This window comes from Adiantum capillus-veneris, chromosome 18, assembly GCF_014529385.1.
Source record: "Adiantum capillus-veneris isolate H3 chromosome 18, ASM1452938v2, whole genome shotgun sequence".
NCBI lineage: Eukaryota > Viridiplantae > Streptophyta > Polypodiopsida > Polypodiales > Pteridaceae > Adiantum > Adiantum capillus-veneris.
The window spans coordinates 99804418-99825282 of record NC_140948.1 but is presented as its reverse complement, the minus strand read 5'-3'; the positions used below and the strand labels follow the sequence as shown (position 1 = coordinate 99825282).

General features: G+C 43.3%; 1 protein-coding gene across 4 annotated transcripts in view; it reads left to right on the top strand.

The window, feature by feature from the left end:
* The first annotated feature begins 9677 nt into the window (after nucleotides 1-9677).
* The window catches only part of LOC147436081 (Pseudouridine synthase family protein), a 180177-nt gene continuing 168989 nt past the window's right edge, over nucleotides 9678-20865 (top strand). For 2 of the 4 annotated variants that reach the window (XM_086488978.1, XM_086488977.1), the window contains exon 1: nucleotides 9678-9872. In XM_086488978.1, the coding sequence (XP_086345104.1) occupies nucleotides 9780-9872 (93 nt within the window). In that variant the 5' untranslated portion in view covers nucleotides 9678-9779. The remainder of the gene's footprint in view (nucleotides 9873-20865) is intronic. The other 2 variants (XM_086488979.1, XM_086488980.1) reach the window with 2 other exon arrangements.

Below are 20865 nucleotides of genomic sequence, written 5' to 3'. Positions count from 1 at the left end.
TCGAAGTTCGAAAAAGCATGTAAGCATGGCGGCAATGATCCCCCCTTGGGATAAAACAAGCCAAGATGTAAAGTGCCACTCACGTAGCGAAAAATCCTCTTGACAGCCTACCAATGCTTAGACCCTAGGCTATGCATAAATCTGCTGACCTATGAGACTACAAACTGAATATGTGGCCTCATGTTGCATACATAAATGAGGCTGCCAACAGCAATTTGGTAAAGAGTGACATTAGCAAGATCACCAGCATCATGAAGACTCAGTTTCAAACCTGTTTCCATGGGAATGGAACTAGGTTTTCAATCCTCAAGTCCAAACTTACATAGCAATGCCTATATGTAGCTTGTCTGACACAAGGCAATACCACCGAGTCACACTGCTTAAACTGTATACCAAAGTAATGATCAAGTCCAAACTTACATAGCAATGTCTCTATGTAACTTGTCTGACACAAGGCAATAACACCATCACATTGCTTGAACTATAAGTAATGATGCAATAACCCCAAGTCTTTCACCTTGAAAGTAGCATTCAAATCAGCCTTAAATTCAGCAATATGTGTCTTATTTGGCCAAGTGACCATCAAATCATCCACATAGAGAACCACAATGAGAAGTACATCACCCTCACGCTTTCATACAATGTGCTTTTTGTTAGACTATTACAAAAGCCTCGTTTGATGAAATGAGTGTTAGCCTTCTCATAGCAACTAAGACGAGATTGATTCAGCCCATACAAAGCTTTCTTACATTTTCACACTTTATCTTCTTGTCCTTTCTTGACAGAACCGCGAGGTTGCGTTACATAAACTTCCTCAAATATCACCATTCAAGAAAGTAGTAACAATGTCCGACTGATGTAGATCCCAACCAAAATGAGCTGCCAATACACATAGAAAATGCACAGTAGTCATACGACAAGTGGGAGAAAAAGTCTCTTCATAATCTATGCCTATTTGCTAAGCATAACCCTTTGCAACAAGTCAAGCCTTATAGCAATCAATCTCACCATCTGGCTTGCGTTTTAACTTGTAAACCCACTTTGTATCAATGGCCTTTTTGCCAGGAGGCAAATCACATAAAGTCCATGTGTCATTTTCTATAAGCATCATATTGTGATTGCATGGAACCCATCCATTTTTATGAATTTTGTGCTTCATCAAAAGACAGAGGTTCTTCAACATCACATAAACTAGACATAGTGAAAGCATAAAAATTTGATGCATTAGATGCATGATAAGAACCTGAAAGAGTACAACTAGACAAAGGTGCACTATAACCAACAAAAATTCATTTGACAGCCTTATCATCCAATGTTTTGCACTGCGTTGTGGTACCAAAGTATACACCAAACAGTTAAAAACACGCATGTGCTCAATAGAAAGCTTTCTATCATGCCATGATTCATATGGAGTCATAGACCGCAAAGCTTTCGTAGGACACTTGTAAGTACATAAGTCGCACACATAATAGCCTCAAGCCAAAATGAATGTGGTAAAGCTTGACTTTTGACCATACATCTTGCCATTTTCGTAAGAGACCTGTTTTTCCTCTCAGCAAGACCATTTTGTTGAGGTGTATACAAAAATATACATTGGTGATTTATCCCATGACTAGCCAAAAATGCATTAAATTCATGAGACATATATCCCCCCCCCCCCGATCTGAAGGGAGGGTGCCTATAGTACATTTTGAGACATTTTTAGCCATAGCCAAAAATTTCTTGAAGCAGAAAAACACTTTGGACTTTCCCTTAAGCGGATACACCCACACATTCCTGGAGTAATCATCAATGAAAGTCACAAAGTAAAGGTAATTGCCCAAGGACGAAGTTTGCATGGGCCCACAAACATCACTACGTACAAGCTACAACCTGCATATGGCCCTAACTGAACCATCCTTTGGAAACTTTGAACGCTGCATCTTACCCAAAATACAGCCTTCACAAACATGTTTGATAGGTGCTTCAAGAGGCGGCAAAGAAGCAACCATATTAGATTTCTGCAAATGCAACAAATTGGCAAAATTCAGATGGCCAAAACATACATGCTAAAGTTTTGGATCTGAAATAGCCTTTGAATCCACAACGTCATTTGCAAAATTTTGCCCACACTTGTCATACAAAGAGAGCTTATACAACCCACGACATAAGATGTCAGATGCAACAATTTCATCACCAAAATTGAGATCATATATTTTACATCTGTCATCCACAAATTTGACTACAAATCCAAGTCTAGCAAGTGCAGATATAGACAAAAGATTCTTCTTGATCTCAGGTACACACAATGCATCAACAAGTTGTAAGAACTTCCATTTGCAGCAGTAAACACAATCTTTCCGACTCCTTGAACTGGATAAGAAGCATTGTTGCCACAAGTGGTTGAATTTCCATGAGGGACATACTCAAGAGAGGTAAACAAATCACGATGTGAGGTAATGTGCTTTGTAGCACCAATGTCAAAATACCACACATGTGAATTTGCAGCAACTGACATGCATGCATCATGGATAGTAGGATCATAAGTGCACTCTACACTAAAAGCCCATTCTGCAGCAACATCAACATCACAATCTCCTTTCATAGAAGACTCAACAATAGCTGCAGTTGTAGTGGAACCAGCCTCTTTATTCTTAGCCTCTTTTGCCTTCAACTTAGGACACTACTTGATCAAGTGATCATTAGCTTTACAATAATGAAAATGCATCTTCTTTTTGCCCTTTTCACCAAAATTCCTAGACGAGTTGCTGCCAAAAGAAGCATTAAGAAACATGTGATTTACTTCTCATAGAAGAACCATGAGAATTGGCTACATTGCTGTTATCACCTTTTCTTTGAGTAGCAATAAGGGCTTGTTCAACTGCACATTGTCTAGTCCTATTTTTTTGGAAAGTGACTCTTGCAACAACAATGTGCATAATGCATCAAACTTGACAAGTTGTGGATTTTCTCAGGTCATAAGTCTCCAAGTACTAGCAAAAGTCTAATAAGAATCTAGCAAAGCATCAAGAACAGTTTGTGTAATGGAATTGATATTTTGGTATTTATTACAGCTGATGTGTGGAAAAGGCTTGACCGAGCTAGGTCTATGTGAATGGATATATAATTTATGCACCCTTTATCATTCAAGTGCTCTTTTATGAGCTCTAGCCATTTATGACCGGCCGGCCAGTTTGTACTCACTTTGACCATTCAAGAAATCTATAAAGTAAATACGTGCAAGAGGGAAATGGTCACTCTTGCACGAGGGGTGATTGCACCTAGTGTCTGCGTCTTTCTTCTCTCCTCTCCTCCCTCCTCTCTCGTCATGCTGGCATAGCACTCCGCTCTAGGAGGTGTGCCTGCACGTTCTTGCTTATTCTTTCTCGCTCTCTGTCTCTCTCTGTTCGTGTTGAGCTTGATTATGGATTTGTGTGAGTCATCAAGTATGTAGATTTGTTCATTTATGGCTTGATGTGAGCTATTTTGGGTATTTTTCAAGGCTCTCCGTGCTCCCATTTGTAGCAGTGGTATCAAAGCCAGCAACACTCTCCTACGAATAAGATAATCATGGCCTTGAAGTGAATTGTGATGATCAAATATTGCACTTAAGTTTGTGTGTTTACTCTATGTGTTTTATTTACATGATTCTCAATTAAAAGTTATATGTTTGTTTTGTCTTTCCCAAATACTTGAATCGTGATGTAACATAGAATTAGAACAAGATTAACTTAATTAAGATCTCGACTAAGGTAAATTAGAATAAAGTAGAGACAAAGATTGTAGAAGAAGGAGAATGAAAAAAAGAGGATCATTTGTTTTTGTCATAGGAATCAACCCAAAGGGCCATTGCGAGAATTGTATTAGAAGGGGAGAAAGAAGAAGAAGAAAAAAAAGAAGTTTTTTATGGGGGAACCGACCCCAAGTTAGCTCAAAAATTTATTATTAGCAAGGGGTATTTTTAATAAACGAAAATGAATTTGTTGGGAACTGCATCATGACGAGCAGAGGCGTAACATCGCGAGCAACAGGGCAAACAGAGCCAGAGCAATAGGAGATGGCATGGTTGTGAGAAAATACGTGTTTCTATCTCTTTTACCTTCTCTCTCCAACCAACCACCACCTGCACGTGGTTCTGCTATCGAGAGGTGGCACTTTGCATGCCAAAGTCTCTCTCTCTCTCTCTCTCTCTCTAACAGAAGAGAGGCCTGCAGCTTGCATGCACATCTCACAACCTCTCAAGGCACTGAAACTACTGGTCCATCATGGGATGTTAACAACCAGTTGCCCCTAGTCCACCCACCCGATTGCCGAGTCATCTCGTAGTTTTTGGTAACCCTCGTAATGCACGGTGTCATGGACATCACAACTGCCAACCAATCTTGCAACCACCTTGCATCGCTAGAGTTCCCATCAATCTCTCTAGCATATACCTGGGCTACCACAGGCTGTGCATGCAACTCTCTCTCTCTATCTCTCTCTCTCTCTCTCTCTCTCTCTCTCTCTCTCTCTCTCTCTCTCTCTCTCTCTCTCTCTCTCTCTCTGCCCCTTGTTTACTACATAGTTGCACACACACCCAGTCCTAGCTACTAACTAACCATGCAAAGTTTTTGTCTCTCAACCAATAGACGTGCGAGCGTCTCTCCTCTATGCCCCTCGTTTACACCAAACATTGACACACCCAAATATATCACAGCTTTCTCTCTCTCTCTCTCTCTCTCTCTCTCTCTCTCTCTCTCTCTCTCTCTCTCTCTCTCTCTCTCTCTCTCTCTCTCTCTCTCTCTCTCTCTCTCTCTCCCCCACTTCCCTGCGTCCTTTAGCAGCATCAACAACCTCCGTCTCCTCGACTCTTCACTCGGCCCAACCTAGCCACCGCCTCCTCCACTATCACACGCCCCCATCGTGCCTCTAGCGTACATAGACATATGTGCCATTTTGCTTCTGAGAGGCTACCCTACCATTTACTTCCTTCGCCATTGGAGTATCCGATGGTTGGAAGAAAAAGCATTGTGCGGGTTTGTTTACGGATGGGAAACAAATGTTGCAATTTTTGAGCTAAGTCAAGTCAGTTGGTGGACTGTGGGTCAATATGGAATTACACTTTGAGATTTGAAGCAGAGAGGACAATAGAGGGCTTAATATTAGAGGTGCTACAAAAGAATTACAATAAATCAAACAAGATCTGTGGTAGCAAGGTTCTAGGCAGAATGATGCTTCCTTGGGGAGAACCTAATGCAGTCGTCGACCCTCTGCCTTGATGATTGGTTTGAACTCTCATCCAAAAACCAATCAACAACTAAGAGCCTCTCAAGAATGGCACCTGCTCCGTCTTTGTTCATTTCTTCATCTTGGACTCCTCCTCGACCAGGGCCTCATTTGTTTCACATTATAGAGTCTGCCCCAACAAACAAGCGGCTTTCCATGATTTTGAACAAATCAGTCGTAGAAGATGAATGTTGGATGATGAGGACTGTCCTTGATTCACACGGATTGTATCAGTTTGGCCTCATATTTAATTTTGGCCTTTTGAAGATGTTTATGCTAACATTTCATTTCAGTTCTTTCTCTTTCCCCTCTCCCCCCTTCCTTCTTGGTCGATGGTCGATGGCATGGAAGCATCAGACATCGACAAAGCTCTTCGACAACCAATGCAATACTTTCTCGCACAACGCCCGATGCCGGGCATCCACCTGCATTGATGATGATCATGATGATTTTAATTTGACGATTGTAGGTTTTTAGTTTTCAGTCCTTCACTTTACTTCATTTTCTTTTAATACCTAGGAATTGGATTAAATCCATAAGAATTGTATCAATTTGGTCTCATAGGCTTTTTAGAGACGGTTAATATAACATTTCATTTTGTTTCTCTCTCTCTTCCCCTTAACTAAACTGCGGGCCCTACCTTTGTATTTGATTGTTCACAACCTCGCAAGTCGATGACTTTTTGGCACCCATACACACACTCACTTGTCAATTTGAATGCTATATGCATACACACACACACACACACACACACACACACACACACACACACACACACACACACACACACACACACACACACACACACACACACACACACATATCGTGAGTGTCTCGTTAATGTGCAAACCGGAATCTCTACTTGATGGATCCTTCTCCTTTTACTCAAGCTAATTAGACATTTCCTTCGCCCTAATGACAGGGCTACACCTCATGTGGTCTACATTATCTGACTTTTAAGGAATTGTTTAGCTTAGTTTAGGTAATTCGTACAAGCTGTAGACTCCCATACTATCTACTACACGTTTAAACGAGAAGCTTAAGTATGTTATGTCCAACTAGAAATGCCTATCCTAAATGGAGACTTCTAGGAAAGCGCAGCTCCTTTCGAATTACTTTTGCATTGTTTTTTATCTATTGTTTATAGTATGGCCTTTACATGATGGATGCTTCTGATATCTTGACTAAACACTATTCAGTGCCCTTTACACTAGTCCATATTGTGCTCAGATTTAATTAATTTTCAACATTGCCATTGTCAACTCAAGGTGCCAAAACTGTACGTTCTAAATGTGCATTCAAATACTTATATTGAATCAAATTCTAGATAGGCGGAATATTCTTTTATTTCATGGCCAATTATTAACACATTTTGACTTTGTTAACTATACTTTGGTGTAAGTTTGTTACAGCTTGTATCTCTCTCCCCACGCACAAACTGGTATATATATTTCAAATGCAGTACATCATCCAAGTACGTACATCCAATACATTCCTGCTTTTCTTTTTTCATGTTGAGCTATGAACCCATCCATGTCTCATATTGCAGCTTGCACTTTGAACTAAATTGAATTGTTATTGAGAGCATTTGACATTAAGCTATGCCCATACTCACACGATCTGAGGTACTTTCCATAATCAACAACACTTTGTAAGTACTTTGATATACTCCAAAGTGGTGCCAAACAGATGGTAAATATTTTTCTCTTTTATGTTTGTCTAGTCCATTGGTCACATGCACACATATTTGCCGATTTAAGCAGTGTGTCAATGCTCATCTTGGTGTAGATTCACCGATTTAGGCAACACCTGTTGTCAGTGCAGATTCAACGGTTTAGGCAGCACACTACTAAATAAGACATTTACTGTTTCCAACAATATTAAGTGTAGATCCACCGATTTAAGCAGCACAAGTGCCGAACCGTCGCTTTAGGCAGCACCTCGGGTGTAGATTCGCCGATCAATCACAAAATCATGCTACAATGGCTAGCCATCACTGTCTCGAGCATACTTTTGTTACTCGGGTATACAAAATAAAGGATATTTGGATTTGGATTTGAAATGGGTATATGCTGGCATATATTTGGATTTGGATTTTGAATTGGTATATGATGCTTTTCTGTCGCGACAATGTTTATGAAAGTGAATTTGAGATTGATGAGAATAGATTATTGAATGATGAGTGTGACTAATGATATCCTGATTCATCATGGTAAGACATATACTGCTTATTCTAGTGGTACAAGACACTAGAATAGGTAGTATGTGGATGACGGAAAGCATAAGCAATGTTGTTTACTTTCATAAATTTCTCTTTTACTATGTGATATTTTTGACACACAATACTAATCACGATTTTGACAAGTATGGTTTGCAGATTTTATCTTTGCAATTGAGGATATTTTCTTTCTAATGGAGAGGTATTTAATGGAATTGATATTTTGGTATTTACTACAACTGACATGTGGAAAAGGGTTGACCGAGCTAGGCCTATGCGAATGGATATATATTTTATGTACATTTTATCATTCAAGTGCTCTTTTATGAGCTTTGCACCAGCCAGCCAGTTTGTACTCACTTTGATCATTCAAGAAATCTATAAAGTAAATACTTGCAAGAGGGAAATGGTCACTCTTGCACGGGAGAGATTGCACCCAGTGTCTGCGTCTTTCTTCTTTCCTCTCCCCCCTCCTTTCTCGTCGTGCTGGCATAGCACTCCACTCTAGGAGGTGCGCCTACACGTTCTCACTTATTCTTTCGCTCTCTCTATCTCTCTCTGTTGGTGTTGAGCTCGATTATGGATTTGTGCGAGTTGTCAGGTATGTAGATTTGTTCGTTTATGTCTTGTTGTGTGCTATTTTGGGTATTTTGCAGGGCTCTCCTCGCTCCTATTTGTAGGAGTCTGCACAAGGGAACTGTCAGAAATGACTTCGCCTGTAGAAATAAGTTGCTCATTGATATCCTTGACACCAGTAAGGAAAGTTTCCATGTCATCTTCCTCATGCATAATCTTCGACTCCAACTCTTTATGCAGCAATAAAATTTTTGCCCCATTGCGACTTGCATAAAGACCACCCAAAATATTCCAAGTTTGTTTTGCAGATTTCGCTGAACGAATGTGAGGAGCAATAGTCCGCTTCACAGACAACACAATCAATCCATGAGCCTGCGCATCTTTTACATAACAACGAGGTTGCTCAGCTATAGGCAAACAACTCTGTCAGCAACAATCCTGTCACCATAACTTGCAACATCCTCAACATTGCCTACATCCTTAGAACCAGGACGCACATCTATGCCCTGCAAATCACTATTAGACATGATAGACTATGTTGGTTACCGTGGGCTGTTAGTTTGAGTAGTTTTTATCTAGAGTCTAACCAAGGGGATTGACATTATATATTTTAACCAAGGGGTTTGGATTGCATGGGAAACGCCCAAGGTTATTAGTGCAATACTACTTGCTTTTCACTAATATTTCAATTAGTGTTACTAGGCCCTTTTCAGGTAGGCGATTTGGGCATGTGCATTTGACTATGGGTAAGTGAACGCTATGTTCAATCTCCAGGTACGCATATGTTTTAGTTTTATTTCATTTTTGAATATATCAGTCCATTTAATTGTGATGGATATCAAAGGAAATTTACTACATTTGAGTGGTGTCGTATTTTTATTGCCATTTTTTTTTGGTTGACAAAGAGAGCATTTAATAATCTCTCTCCCATTTCCCCTTTGCATTGGCAAAAAATGGAGGTTGTATCACTCCATCTTTGTGATGGATATCAAAGGAAATTTACTATATTTGAGTGGAGTCGTATGCTTATTGCCAAATTTTTTGGTTGACAAAAGAGTATTTATTCATCTCTCCCATTTCCCCTTTGCATGGCAAAAACTGGAGGAGTGCAAGTTCGTATTAGGGTTCGGGAAAAGACAGGTTCGCTTAATCCAAAGCCTATTCAAAATGAAAAATGGATGGCTCAAATTTGGGCAAGAAGGTTCTCAAGCCAATTCAGATTATGGAATTTTTAGTTATAATATGAGATTCTTACTGTGATTATCCCTTTACAATTTAGAGTGTGAAAAGGTTCCAAAGCCGGGTCCACAAATTTTTTTTCCCGAGCCCTAGTTCGTATATCCAAATGGGTCCAAAATAGGGGGTGAATTGAACTGAAGTCCTTTGGTTGGCAAAGGGAGTTACATGCATTTCCACATATAGCAAAAACGAGCCATGGTGTGCACTCCCAAAAATTAAACTGCCCCATGTTTGGGAAAAATGTTTAGAAATTTGATAACATCGTGTGCTAGTTACAAATTCGACCGAGAGCAAGAGAAAAAGAAAATAATCCACTCTAAATTTTTAAAAATTGAGTAAAAATAGGGAATAGTAGCTCAATGTCTACAAAGTTTCCTTTTGTAATGTCTAATTAGGAAATTCAGTTTTTGAGAAAAATGTCAGATGAACATGGTGGAACATAGCATTTGCGATAAACACTTTACGGCCAAGGTGGCTGGCAGGCTGGCTGGCTGTTGCGTAGATGGGTTTCGTGAATGGAGAAGATTTGTCAGCTGCACAGCAACGCATTTCGGAATTAGAAGCTCTGGTGGCATCCCTTTACTCAGAAATCGAGGTAAAGTTGCCTGCCATGAGAGAGAGAGAGAGAGAGAGAGAGAGAGAGAGAGAGAGAGGAGGAGGAGGAGGAGGAGGAGGAGTGAATTTCAAACGTTGTAAGAACAATCCCAAGAGTATGCTGAGGAAGGCTAACTTGTGGTCTATGAGTCAAAACCATGCACACAAATTTTCCATGTCTCTAAGCATCATGAAGCAAGGTTTGTCTATCTCATGACTACTTGACCCCTCAAGTGTTAGATGGGACCAATGGTTCCACAGAGGCGACATGGCGGGATCCCCATGTGATGCCCAAGTAAACTCCAATTGAACTATCTGGAAATGTGATTTCGTGTGTTCTCAAGAACTGCTTGTTGGCTAGGAATTCCACTTGGGGGTCATGGTGATTGACTTTGTGAGAGTGCGCGTGTGCGGAAGAGAGAGAGAGAGAGAGAGAGAGAGAGAGAGAGAGAGAGGAGACCTCAAACGCAAGATGCAGGAAGAGGGGGCGATCAGCCCCCCATGACTACCATGAGCAGAAGACCCAATACACAATGACCAGATGATGGAAGTGGGTACCCCCATGGCCCTATAAATAGGTGCCCAACGGGAGGTAGGGCAAGGCCTGATAAAAATCCCCACGACCCAACAAAAAAATGATATATGGAAATATATGTGGGCGACCGGACAAAAGTGGACGGCCGGCCCCAAACTCGGGCGGCCGGACCAGGTACAACCTAGACTATGGGTGGCCAGCCCAGAGACATAGTAGCCGTACAAGTATGCCCTAGACTTGTGAAGCAGCAGAGTCTACGCTAAGGAGAATCTGGGAATCAGTGGCCAGACCAAGATGTCTGCGCTGACCTGCCTGTAACTCCTGCCTCCAGTCCTCCGGTGTAAACCAGAACATAATCCCGCCAACAATGCCACTAGACCTGGCCGGGTTGGTGTGGCTCTCAAGATGAATGAGCTAGGAGTGGCCTACTACCCAGGTTGGGGGAGGAGTCTGCTGTGAGGTTACTGAGGATGAGTATGAGCAACTCTGAAGGTAAAAAATCAAAGGATCAAGAGTGTAGAAGAGCAACTGCACTACCATCCAAGCCAAGCTCCAGTCGCATAATGATGCCCGATCTCCCGCATCCCGCGGGTAAACTCTCCAAGAGAGTCCAAAGAACTAAAGTCCCACTCCAGTCTGTAGATCCAAGCAATGAATCTGTCCAAGAAGAGATCCAAGATCCTCTCCCTAAGTCCATGTAGATGCTCCTGTGTAAGCAAGTGATCTGATGTGTCAAGGTCAAGTGGTAAGTGTCTATCCACCCAAGATGGTGGTGTCCTCTCTGGGAATGTCGGAATCCCATATGCCATGACCATGGCCATATCTCGTGTGAACTCCTCTGATGAGTGCATAGGTGTGTCCATAGCAAACCACAAGTCACCACCCCCGCTGGAGTGTGCAACCGCCAAATGATGGCTGGAATGAATGGATCTCCCAAGGATCTGACGCCCGTGTATGATCAAGCCGATGTCGAAACTACCGTGTATTGCAACAGTCACTGAGAGACCGCACGGACCACCACCGAATGGTGTCCTCGCAGGAGGTAACTTCATCCTCTGTGAAAAACACAAGCCATGTGGTTGCTGTCCACCCAAAAACGCAACCGTGAGGTGATGAAAACGCTGCTGTCCAGCGATTTTCAGCGCGCTCGTACGCTCCTGGCATGGTCCGGAGCGGTGCAGAAGAGTATGGGAAGGGTGGTGAATCACTGTCACTACCCTAGATGGGCTGAAAACAGAGAAAACAGCAAGGGGTAATGGCTGAAATCTGATGAAGATGGAGAGGATACTCACTGGCAATGCACCAGATGCAAAGCCGGGTAGGTGGTGGCGAAATCCGGGGTCCAGAAGCTGAGCGTTGCCCTCCTGTTGCAAAAACACAGGTCAATTTGCAGCTCACTTTTGCTGCACTTTTTGGCACCAAAAGCCTTCTGTTTGCTGAAAAAACAAAGGCTTGATGGGTACCCTAGGTGCCCAGCAACTTGTGGAAGGTGTCCACGACACAAAGTGACCAATAAAACCGCCGGAAATGGGCTGAAAACCCAAAAACGCAGATGAAGGTCAAAAACGCAAATGGATCTCGAGGGGTTTTCCGCGACAAAGTTGTCCAGAAATAGCAGCGCTGGCAGCCAGCAGGTGATCTCCAATGGAGGAAGAAAAAACGCAGGTGGGAAGGAGTATTCTCGCGATAGAAACGCTCCCGTTCCTTCGCTTGCCTAGTTGATGCAAAAACGCTGGCAGATTTGGCTCCAATTTTGCTTGATCCAGCCCTTGGGAGAAGAACCTGATGCGATGTAGCGCCTCACGTTGGCGATTGATACCATGTGAGCTGGGCTCTGATACCATGTGAGAGTGTGTGTGCGAAAGCATGAGAGAGGAGAGAGAGAGAGATAGTAGACCACAAACGCAAGATGTAGGAAGAGGGGGCGATCAGCCCCCCATGACCACCATGAGCAGAGGACCCAATACACAATGACCAGATGATGGAAGTGGGTACCCCCCTGCCCCTATAAATAGGTGCCCAAGGGGAGGTAGGGCAAGGCCTGATAAAAATCCCCACGACCCAACAGAGAAATGATATATGGAAATATATGTGGGCGTCCGGACAAAAGTGGGCGGCCGGCCCCAAACTCGGGCGGCTGGACGAGGTACAACCTAGACTATGTGTGGCCAGCCCGGAGACATACTAGGCGTACAAGTATGCCCTAGACTTGTGAAGCAGCAAAGTGGTGTAAGTCTCACAGACTTGGGGTGTCCAAGTTTGTTTTAGTGGTATGAGAGCGCGTCCGATTTCCCTTCTACCGGGAAATCCGATCCTTTTCTCGCGACACTTATGGATTCCAACAAAGATCAGTCCACTTCTTCAGCATTTGGGAATGCGGGAGGAGATCACAAAGAAGATTCTCATGAAGAGTACGGCCCACCTCAGCCTACTTAGGCTAAGATTGAAGAGATGGAACATCGACAATTGGTTGACGACGCAACAAAGATGATGATTAACATTGCGAAGAATCCAAAATTTGAAATTTTTTTGACTCAGCAATCCTTTGAAGAAGTGCATACCAAGTGGCAGAAGGCCACAGAACCACCCATCAAACCGGCACTCAAGAAACCTCCTTCTCCGAGGATGTTTACAGAGCAAGAATTAGAAGAGGTGGTTGAGACACAGATTTGCCGGCTTTTGTACGCGAACAATAAAACCAAAAAGCACGGCAAAAAGCAGAAGAAAGGAACTGACTTCCTGGGATATTTTGGTCGTCAATCTACTTTTGCATCGGCAAGAAAGCAAAAGAGGCGTGTATGATTTGAAGGATAGTTCTTCTTCTTCTTCTTCTTTTGACAGTTCTTCTAGCTCTTCTGACTTGAGCAAAGAAGACAGAAAAGGGAAAAAGCGAAGCAAAAAGCAAAGCTTCGGAAAGGGCAAGAAAAAGGCAAAGAAGCCTAAGTTTCGCTCAGTTTCTGACAGTCCTACAGAGGACTCATCCTCAGATAGTTCGGACTCCGAGGATCACATGTTTTACGCAAAGAAGAAGCATTTCAATAAAGCCAACCAGTATGACTTCCTCCAAGATAAAAGCAAGAAGTTAGAGAATTCAAAGAAGTGGATAGTCAATTAAATTTGACTCTTTTTTTGGATTTCTAGATGCTACGAGGGCTTTGGCCTTCATACAACAGTTTGACATAGCTTTCTCTAGAGTGCATTACTCAGAGCACTCCAAGATTCGGAGGGCTACCTCTTTCTTCAAGGGAAATGCTCGAACATGGTGGTCCACCCTTCTACTGAGAAAGGAAGCTCCGGTTAAATGGTTGAAATTCAAAAGGCTTTTTATTTCTTCTGGGCTGACTCTGGAGTACGAACAAGATATACGAACTGCTTGAAATTATCTTCGGATGACCAAGAGAGATTCTCTAGACACGTATTGCGAGAGATTTTGGAGCTCTTTTCTACCAGCCTCTTCATTTAAGAAGGTCTCGTTTAAAGAACAGATTGAGCGGTTTTGCTGCGGACTTCCTACAGAGATCCGAGATTACTGCTTAGAACAAAAGTCAAATTCTATTCAAGAATTGATGGGTCATGTGAAACGGGGTTTTGCCATACATTCAGGCAATCTGACTTATCCCACTGATGAGATCTTCACTCAGAGAATCGAATAGACTTCTAATAATGAAAGTAGAAAGAGAGAGAGTTCTCAAGAAAAGAAAGACAAGGATTCATGACCCCGGCTCACTCTTCGAGAGAGGGCCAACTACATCAAAGAGGGGAAGTGTTTTGGATGCGAGGAACATGGGCACGTCGCCGCGAAGTGCCCTGAAAAGGCACAGTAAGAACAGAATGAAGACAGGCCAGAGAGTTCGAGAGCAGTTGAGGAACGTGGACGAAAAGGCAAGATGAAAGCAGGACTGGTTCCAGTTTGCATGGGTACTGACCCAGATTGATGAAAGTACAAAACTTTGCCGAGCTTGGGGCAAAGTGAAAGATCAAGAAGCCTTGATTTTCTTTGATGGAGGAACCAAGGCCAACTTCATTTCACCTGAATTGGCGGCGCAACTCGAAATTACACCCGATCGGACGGGACCACAAGGAGAGACAGTTCTAGCGGCACCCGGACGGACGTGGCCATTACATCTGTCATTGGCAAACTTCGGTTGCATTGTCAGGGGTATTTGGGGCACGAGGACTTCTACATAATGCGCTTGGAAGGTTGTGATGTCCTCTTGGGAGTCCCTTGGTACCATAAGAACAACGCCGTGGTCGATTATCGGGTGAAGAAAGCGACATTGACTAATGAAAAGGGCCGAAAAATTGTACTTGATGTGATAGTGAAGGGCGAGTCTATCCCTATTGTATCGGCTTTGGCCGTTTCGAACTTAATGAAATCCAGTCTGTTTCTTGATCTTTTTGAAAGAGTTGAATGATGAACATAGGACAAATATGTCTGAACTTGATAAAGAACGCCAAGATTTTCTCCACACTCGTGCCGATTGCTTTTCTTAGGGCTTGCCAGTCGACCTGCCACCAGCTCGTCCTGAGGATCATACCATTGATATGATACGTAGAAGCACACCACCGGACCAGCCACCTTACCGTGTGAGCCGAGCCCAGAATGAAGAGATTATGAACCAAGTGAAAAACCTCTTGGAAAAGGGTCTTATCCAGCCGAGTAACTTCACCTTACTGCTCTCCGGTGTTGTTGGTTTTAAAGAAAGACGGATCTTGGAGAATGCATTGATTATAGAGCTCTCAATAAATTTACCATCAAGAACAAATTTCTGATTTTGAGGATCGATGATATTCTTATCCGACTATAGGGATTCTCCTGTTTCAGCAAGATCGATTTGAAGAGCGGATATCATCACATCCAAATCGCGCCGGGAGATGTCTACAAGACAGCTTTTCGGACAAGCTTTGGTTTATATGAATTTTTGGTGATGCCTTTTGGCCTTACCAATGCTCCAATGACTTTTAACCAAATGATGGACAGGATTTTCAGAGAGTACAGATCTTTTGTTGGCACTTACTTTGATGTCGCAGCAGACCCCGGACACACTTTTTGGGACACATCTTCTCATCAGCAGAAGTGCAGATGGACCCGACCAAGATTGTGACTTTACGTGATTGGCCCGATTTGAAGAATGTCCATGAAGTTAGAAGCTTCTTGTGCTTATGTTCTTACTACCGGTGTTCATTAGAAAGTTTGCAGAAGTTTCTTCCCCTTTGCATATCTTGACACAGAAAGGAGTCCCATTCTCGTGGGGACCCACAGAGGTGACTCCCTTTCAGACTTTGAAAGAGAAATTGGCTACAGGATTAGTTTTGTATTTTCTGGGTTTGCAAAAGTCATTCGAAGTATACTGTGATGCTTGTGGTCGTAGTCTGGGTGCGGTCTTAATGCAAGAAGGCCATGTCATTGCCTATGAGAGCCGATTGTTTTCAAGGCCGGAATTGACAGCACAGATTTATGAGAAAGAGCTTTTAGCGGTTATCCATGCTCTTACTTAGCGGCGACATTACCTGCTCGGAGCTGATTTTACGGTCTTCACTGACCATCAGAGTTTACGCTACTTCTTGTCACAGAATCAGCTATCGGAAAAGCAAATGTGGTGGGCTAACATCCTTGTCACAGTTTCACTTCCAAATTCAAGCATAGTTATCCAGAACGGAAACGGGGAACGGGAATGGGAGGGTCCGGAATGGGACGGGAACGGGGAGGAGGAGGGGGGCCGGAACGGTCCACTAAAGCAAGGCTTGAATCACCTCCATTCAGCTTAGTCCCAAATAAACTCCTAAACAACCCCAAGCAAATCTGCCCCCTAACCTACTCTCAAACTGCACCAAATATGTTCCCCAAATAGCCCCAAATCTGCCCCCAACAGCCCACTTTTTTGCCCCCAAATGCCTACTTTTGTCCGTTCCGCCCCGCGTTTCGCCGTTCCGCCTCGTTCCCCCCATTCCGGAACACCGTTCCGGTTACACTCCGTTCCGAAACGGTGTTCCATTCCCATCTCCGTTTCCGGAACGGGACTCGTACGGAACGCCGTTTCGGAACGTTTGGACTGTGTTCCCCCCGTTCCCTGTTACGCTGCCAGATTGTCCATGTACAGGGACAAAAGAACTTGGTGGCAGATGCTTTGTCCCGGAAGCCGTTAGTCTTGGCTATTTTTGCGATTCACCATAGAAGCTTCGAGGACATAGTCAATCAGCACGCCACAGATCCAGATTTTTCAGAAGTATTCAGTCGAATACAGAATGGGGAGGTAGTAGCGGGATATTCCATTCGGGATGGCTACTTGATGAAGAAAACGATGTTGTGCGTTACACAGCCGTTGAGTGAAAAGGTTCTAACCGAATGCCATTGTCCACCATTTACGGGTCACCGTGGCATTGACACCACCTTGAAAGGTGTGGAGCGATACTTCTTTTGGCCGAGACTCAAAAAGGACGTGGACGATTTTATACACAGTTGCTTGGTATGCGAGAAGGTCAAGTTTGACAAGCATAAAGCACAGGGATTGTTACAGCCTTTACCCATTCCCACTCGCTCCTGGGAAAATATTGCTATGGATTTCATTTTTGATCTCCCGAAGACACAGAGTGGGCACGATGGTATCTGGACTGTTATTGACAGATTTAGCAAGCAAGCTCATTTCATTCCAGTGAAGAAAACAGTCAAGCCGGATCATCTAGCGAGACTGTTCATTGCCCAGATATTCAGATTACATGGCATGCTTGAGATAATAGTCTTTGACAAAGATCCCCGATTCACGAGTTTGTTTTGGAAGGCTATTTGGGAGAACATTGGCACACGGTTGCAGTTCTCGTCATCTTTCCACTCATAGATAGATGGGCAATTTGAGATTGCAAATTCAGTCGTACTGGATTTGTTGAAGTCTTACATTTCAGATCAGAAGACTCAATGGGAAAAGTTTTTGCCTTTGGTGGAATTTGCCTACAATAACATGATCCACTCTTCGAGGGGGAAGGCGCCATTTGAGATTATTGAAGGTGCTCCGAAGGTTCCACCCTTCCTAAGCACGAAAGATAAGATTTTTGAAGCCGACCAGTACACGAGGGACTTGCACACTGCTTTTGCCAAGGTCTGGGAGGCTTTAGAGAAATCTCAGGAAAGACACAAGAAGGCTGCAGATCGACACGGTCGCGATTTGAAATTAAAGGAAGACGATTGGGTGCTCTTACGTTTTGAGAAGGCGCGCCTGAGAAAGAAAAAGGGAAAGGAGCGGCTTTTTTCAAAGCTTAGCATGAGATACTATGGACCGTTCCAGATAAAAGAAAAGATAAATGATGTCTCCTTTAGACTGAAGCTGCCCGATACTTGGAGAATTCACAATGCTTTTCATGTGAGTCTCTTGAAGCCTTTTAAAGGCGATGTGCCCGATGATGGGGAGCCAAATGAGCAACCCGAAGTGGAGGAAAGCGAGTAGATACTCGTTCCAGAACAGATATTGGCACATAAAGATAGAAAGATTAAAGGTGAAGTGATTAGACGACTCTTGGTTAAATTCAAGAACTATCCTGCATTGGATGCGAAGTGGATGGAGGAGGAGGACCTAGTAGATACTCCTCGGATTGTGGAACTTTACCTTGAAGCATTCGGTTTAGCATAGTCTACTCCTATAGAACCCCGATTTTAGCATGGGTGAATCTAGTGCGCGGGCTTGCACAAGGGGGAGTCGCTCTGCTCCTTTGTCAACAGATTACCCTGATTTTTGATCCAGAGTCACTGATGTCCCTTTGGGTTTCAGGGATACTGGTGAGCTGACAGTATTCTGCTGTATGACTTTATGAACTAGAATTCCCCAAAATGAAAATGATACTGATTGATTTGTACTGACTTGTTTGAGTGCAGGAATTGATAGACGAAATGACTGCAGCATTTCGGTCTCATAAATCTTTATAGACATGATTGCAATATGGATTAGTCAATCGGGCATCTATGAGGTCCCGATTGGATCTAGATGCGATTGCTAAATACGTTGCCGATTAATCATGGTCTGAGATTTGGAATCATTTTGAATGTGATTTGTCATGTGATGTGACTGTCGATTGGTACATGTGCTAGATGTGTTGTTCCTAGTGCGTCGGTACTAATAGTCAGTGTCTACTAAAACTTCTCAAAGCATCTGGATGCAGAGTCTGAGAGTGAGCACCTACCCACTCTCTTGTACTTTGAACACAGATTAATACAAAAAGAAATACCGAAAGGGGCACCAGTCTTGGGGGCCAATATCTCTAGGCACAGAACTATGCCGGGCCGTGGCGACTTAATTGTGAAATTGTGACTGTTTGGAAGTGAATCTCTGCTGTGTCACGGTAGAATCTTGACTTGGGGTGTCCCAAGTTTGTTACACATCTCCCATGGCAGCAAGTAGTAGTACTAGTACCTGCAGTACCCACAACACAAGTACCAAAGCATCAGCCAGCGTTTTTCAGCACCCCTTCACCAGCGTTTTCAGCCATTTATCACCAGCGTTTCCAGCACCAAAACTCAGCGTTTTTTACCTCAGCACTCCAACGTTTTCAGCATGCAATTTTCAGCCCATTCATCACCAAGCAATGCTGGTTTTCAGCCTTAGCCTTGCAGAACCAAGCATCTAATGGATGGGACCACCAATAGAGGCAGTTCTAGTGGCACCCGGACGGGACATAGCCATTACACCTGTCATTGGCAAACTTCGGTTGCATTGTCAGGGGTATTTGGGGCACGAGGACTTTTACATAATGCCCTTGGAAGGTTGTGACGTCCTCCTAGGAGTCCCTTGGTACCATAAGAACAACGCCGTGGTTGATTATCGGGCAAAGAAAGCAACTTTAACAAATGAAAAGGGCCGAAAACTTGTACTTGAAGTGAAACTGAAGGGCGAGTCTATCCCTATTGTATCGGCTTCGGCCGTTTCCAAATTAATGAAATCCAGTCTGTTTGTTTACTCGATCTATTTGATAGAATTAAATGATGAACACAAAACGAATATGTCTGAACTTGATAAAGAACGCCAGGATTTTCTCCACACTCATGCTGATTGCTTTTATGAGGGTCTGCCAGGCGAGTTATCACTATCTCGTCCTAAGGATCATACTATTGATTTGATGCCTAGAAGCACACCATCGAACCGGCTACCTTATCGTGTGGGCCGAGCCCAGAATGAAGAGATTTTGAACCAAGTGAAAGACCTTTTAAAAAAGGGTCTTATCCAGCCAAGTACTTCACCCTACTGCTCTCCGGTGTTGTTGGTTTTAAAGAAAGATGGATCTTGGAGAATGTGCATTGATTATAGAGCTCTTAATGAAATCATCATCAAGAACAGATTTCCGATTCCGAGGATCGATGATATTCTTGACCGATTACATGGATCTTCTTGTTTCAGCAGGATCGATTTAAAAAACGGATATCATCAGATCCGAACCGTGCCGGGAGATGTCTATAAGACAGCTCTTTGGACGAGCTTCGTTAATGCCTTTTGGCCTTATCAATGCTCCGACGACTTTCAATCGAATGATGGACAGGATTTTCAGAGAGTACAAATGTTTTGTTGGCACTTTCTTTGATGATATTATAGTCTTCTCCAAAGATGAGACAGAACATAGACACCATCTGCTACTCGGCTGGATAAGACCCTTTTCCAAGAGGTCTTTCACTTGGTTCATAATCTCTTCATTCTGGGATCGGCTCATACGGTAAGGTGGCTAGTTCGGTGGTGTGCTTCCAGGTATCAGATCAATGGTATGATCCTCAGGACGAGTTGGTGGCTTGTCGCCTGGTAGGCCCTCAGAAAAGCAATCGGCACGAGTGTGGAGAAAATCTTGGCGTTCTTTATCAAGTTCAGACATATTTGTCCTATGTTCATCATTCAACTCTTTCAAAAAGATCAAGAAATTGACTGGATTTCATTAATTTCGAAACGGACGAAGCCGATACAATAGGGACAGACTTGCCCTTCAATTTCACATCAAGTACAATTTTTCGGCCCTTTTATTAGTCAATGTCGCTTTCTTTGCCAAATAATCGACCACGGCGTTGTTCTTATGGTACCAAGGGACTCTCAGAAGGACATCACAACCTTCCAAGCGCATTATGTAGGAGTCCTTGTGTCCCAAATACCCCTGACAATGCAACCGAAGTTTGCCAATGACAGGTGTAATGGCCACGTCCCGTCCTAGTGCCGCTAGAACTGTCTCTGCTTGTGGTCCCATCCGATCAGGTGTAATCTCGAGCCGCGCCGCCAATTCCTGTAAAATGAAGTTGGCCTTAGCTCCTCCATCAAAGAAAATGAGGGCTTCTTGATCTTTCACTTTGCCCCAAGCTCAACAAAGTTCCGTACATTCATCAGTCGTGCTTGGGTCAGTACCCATGCAATTTGGAACCAATCCTGCTTTCATCTTGCCTTTTCGTCCACGTTCCTCAACTGCTCTCGAACTCTCTGGCCTGTCTACATTCTGTTCTTGC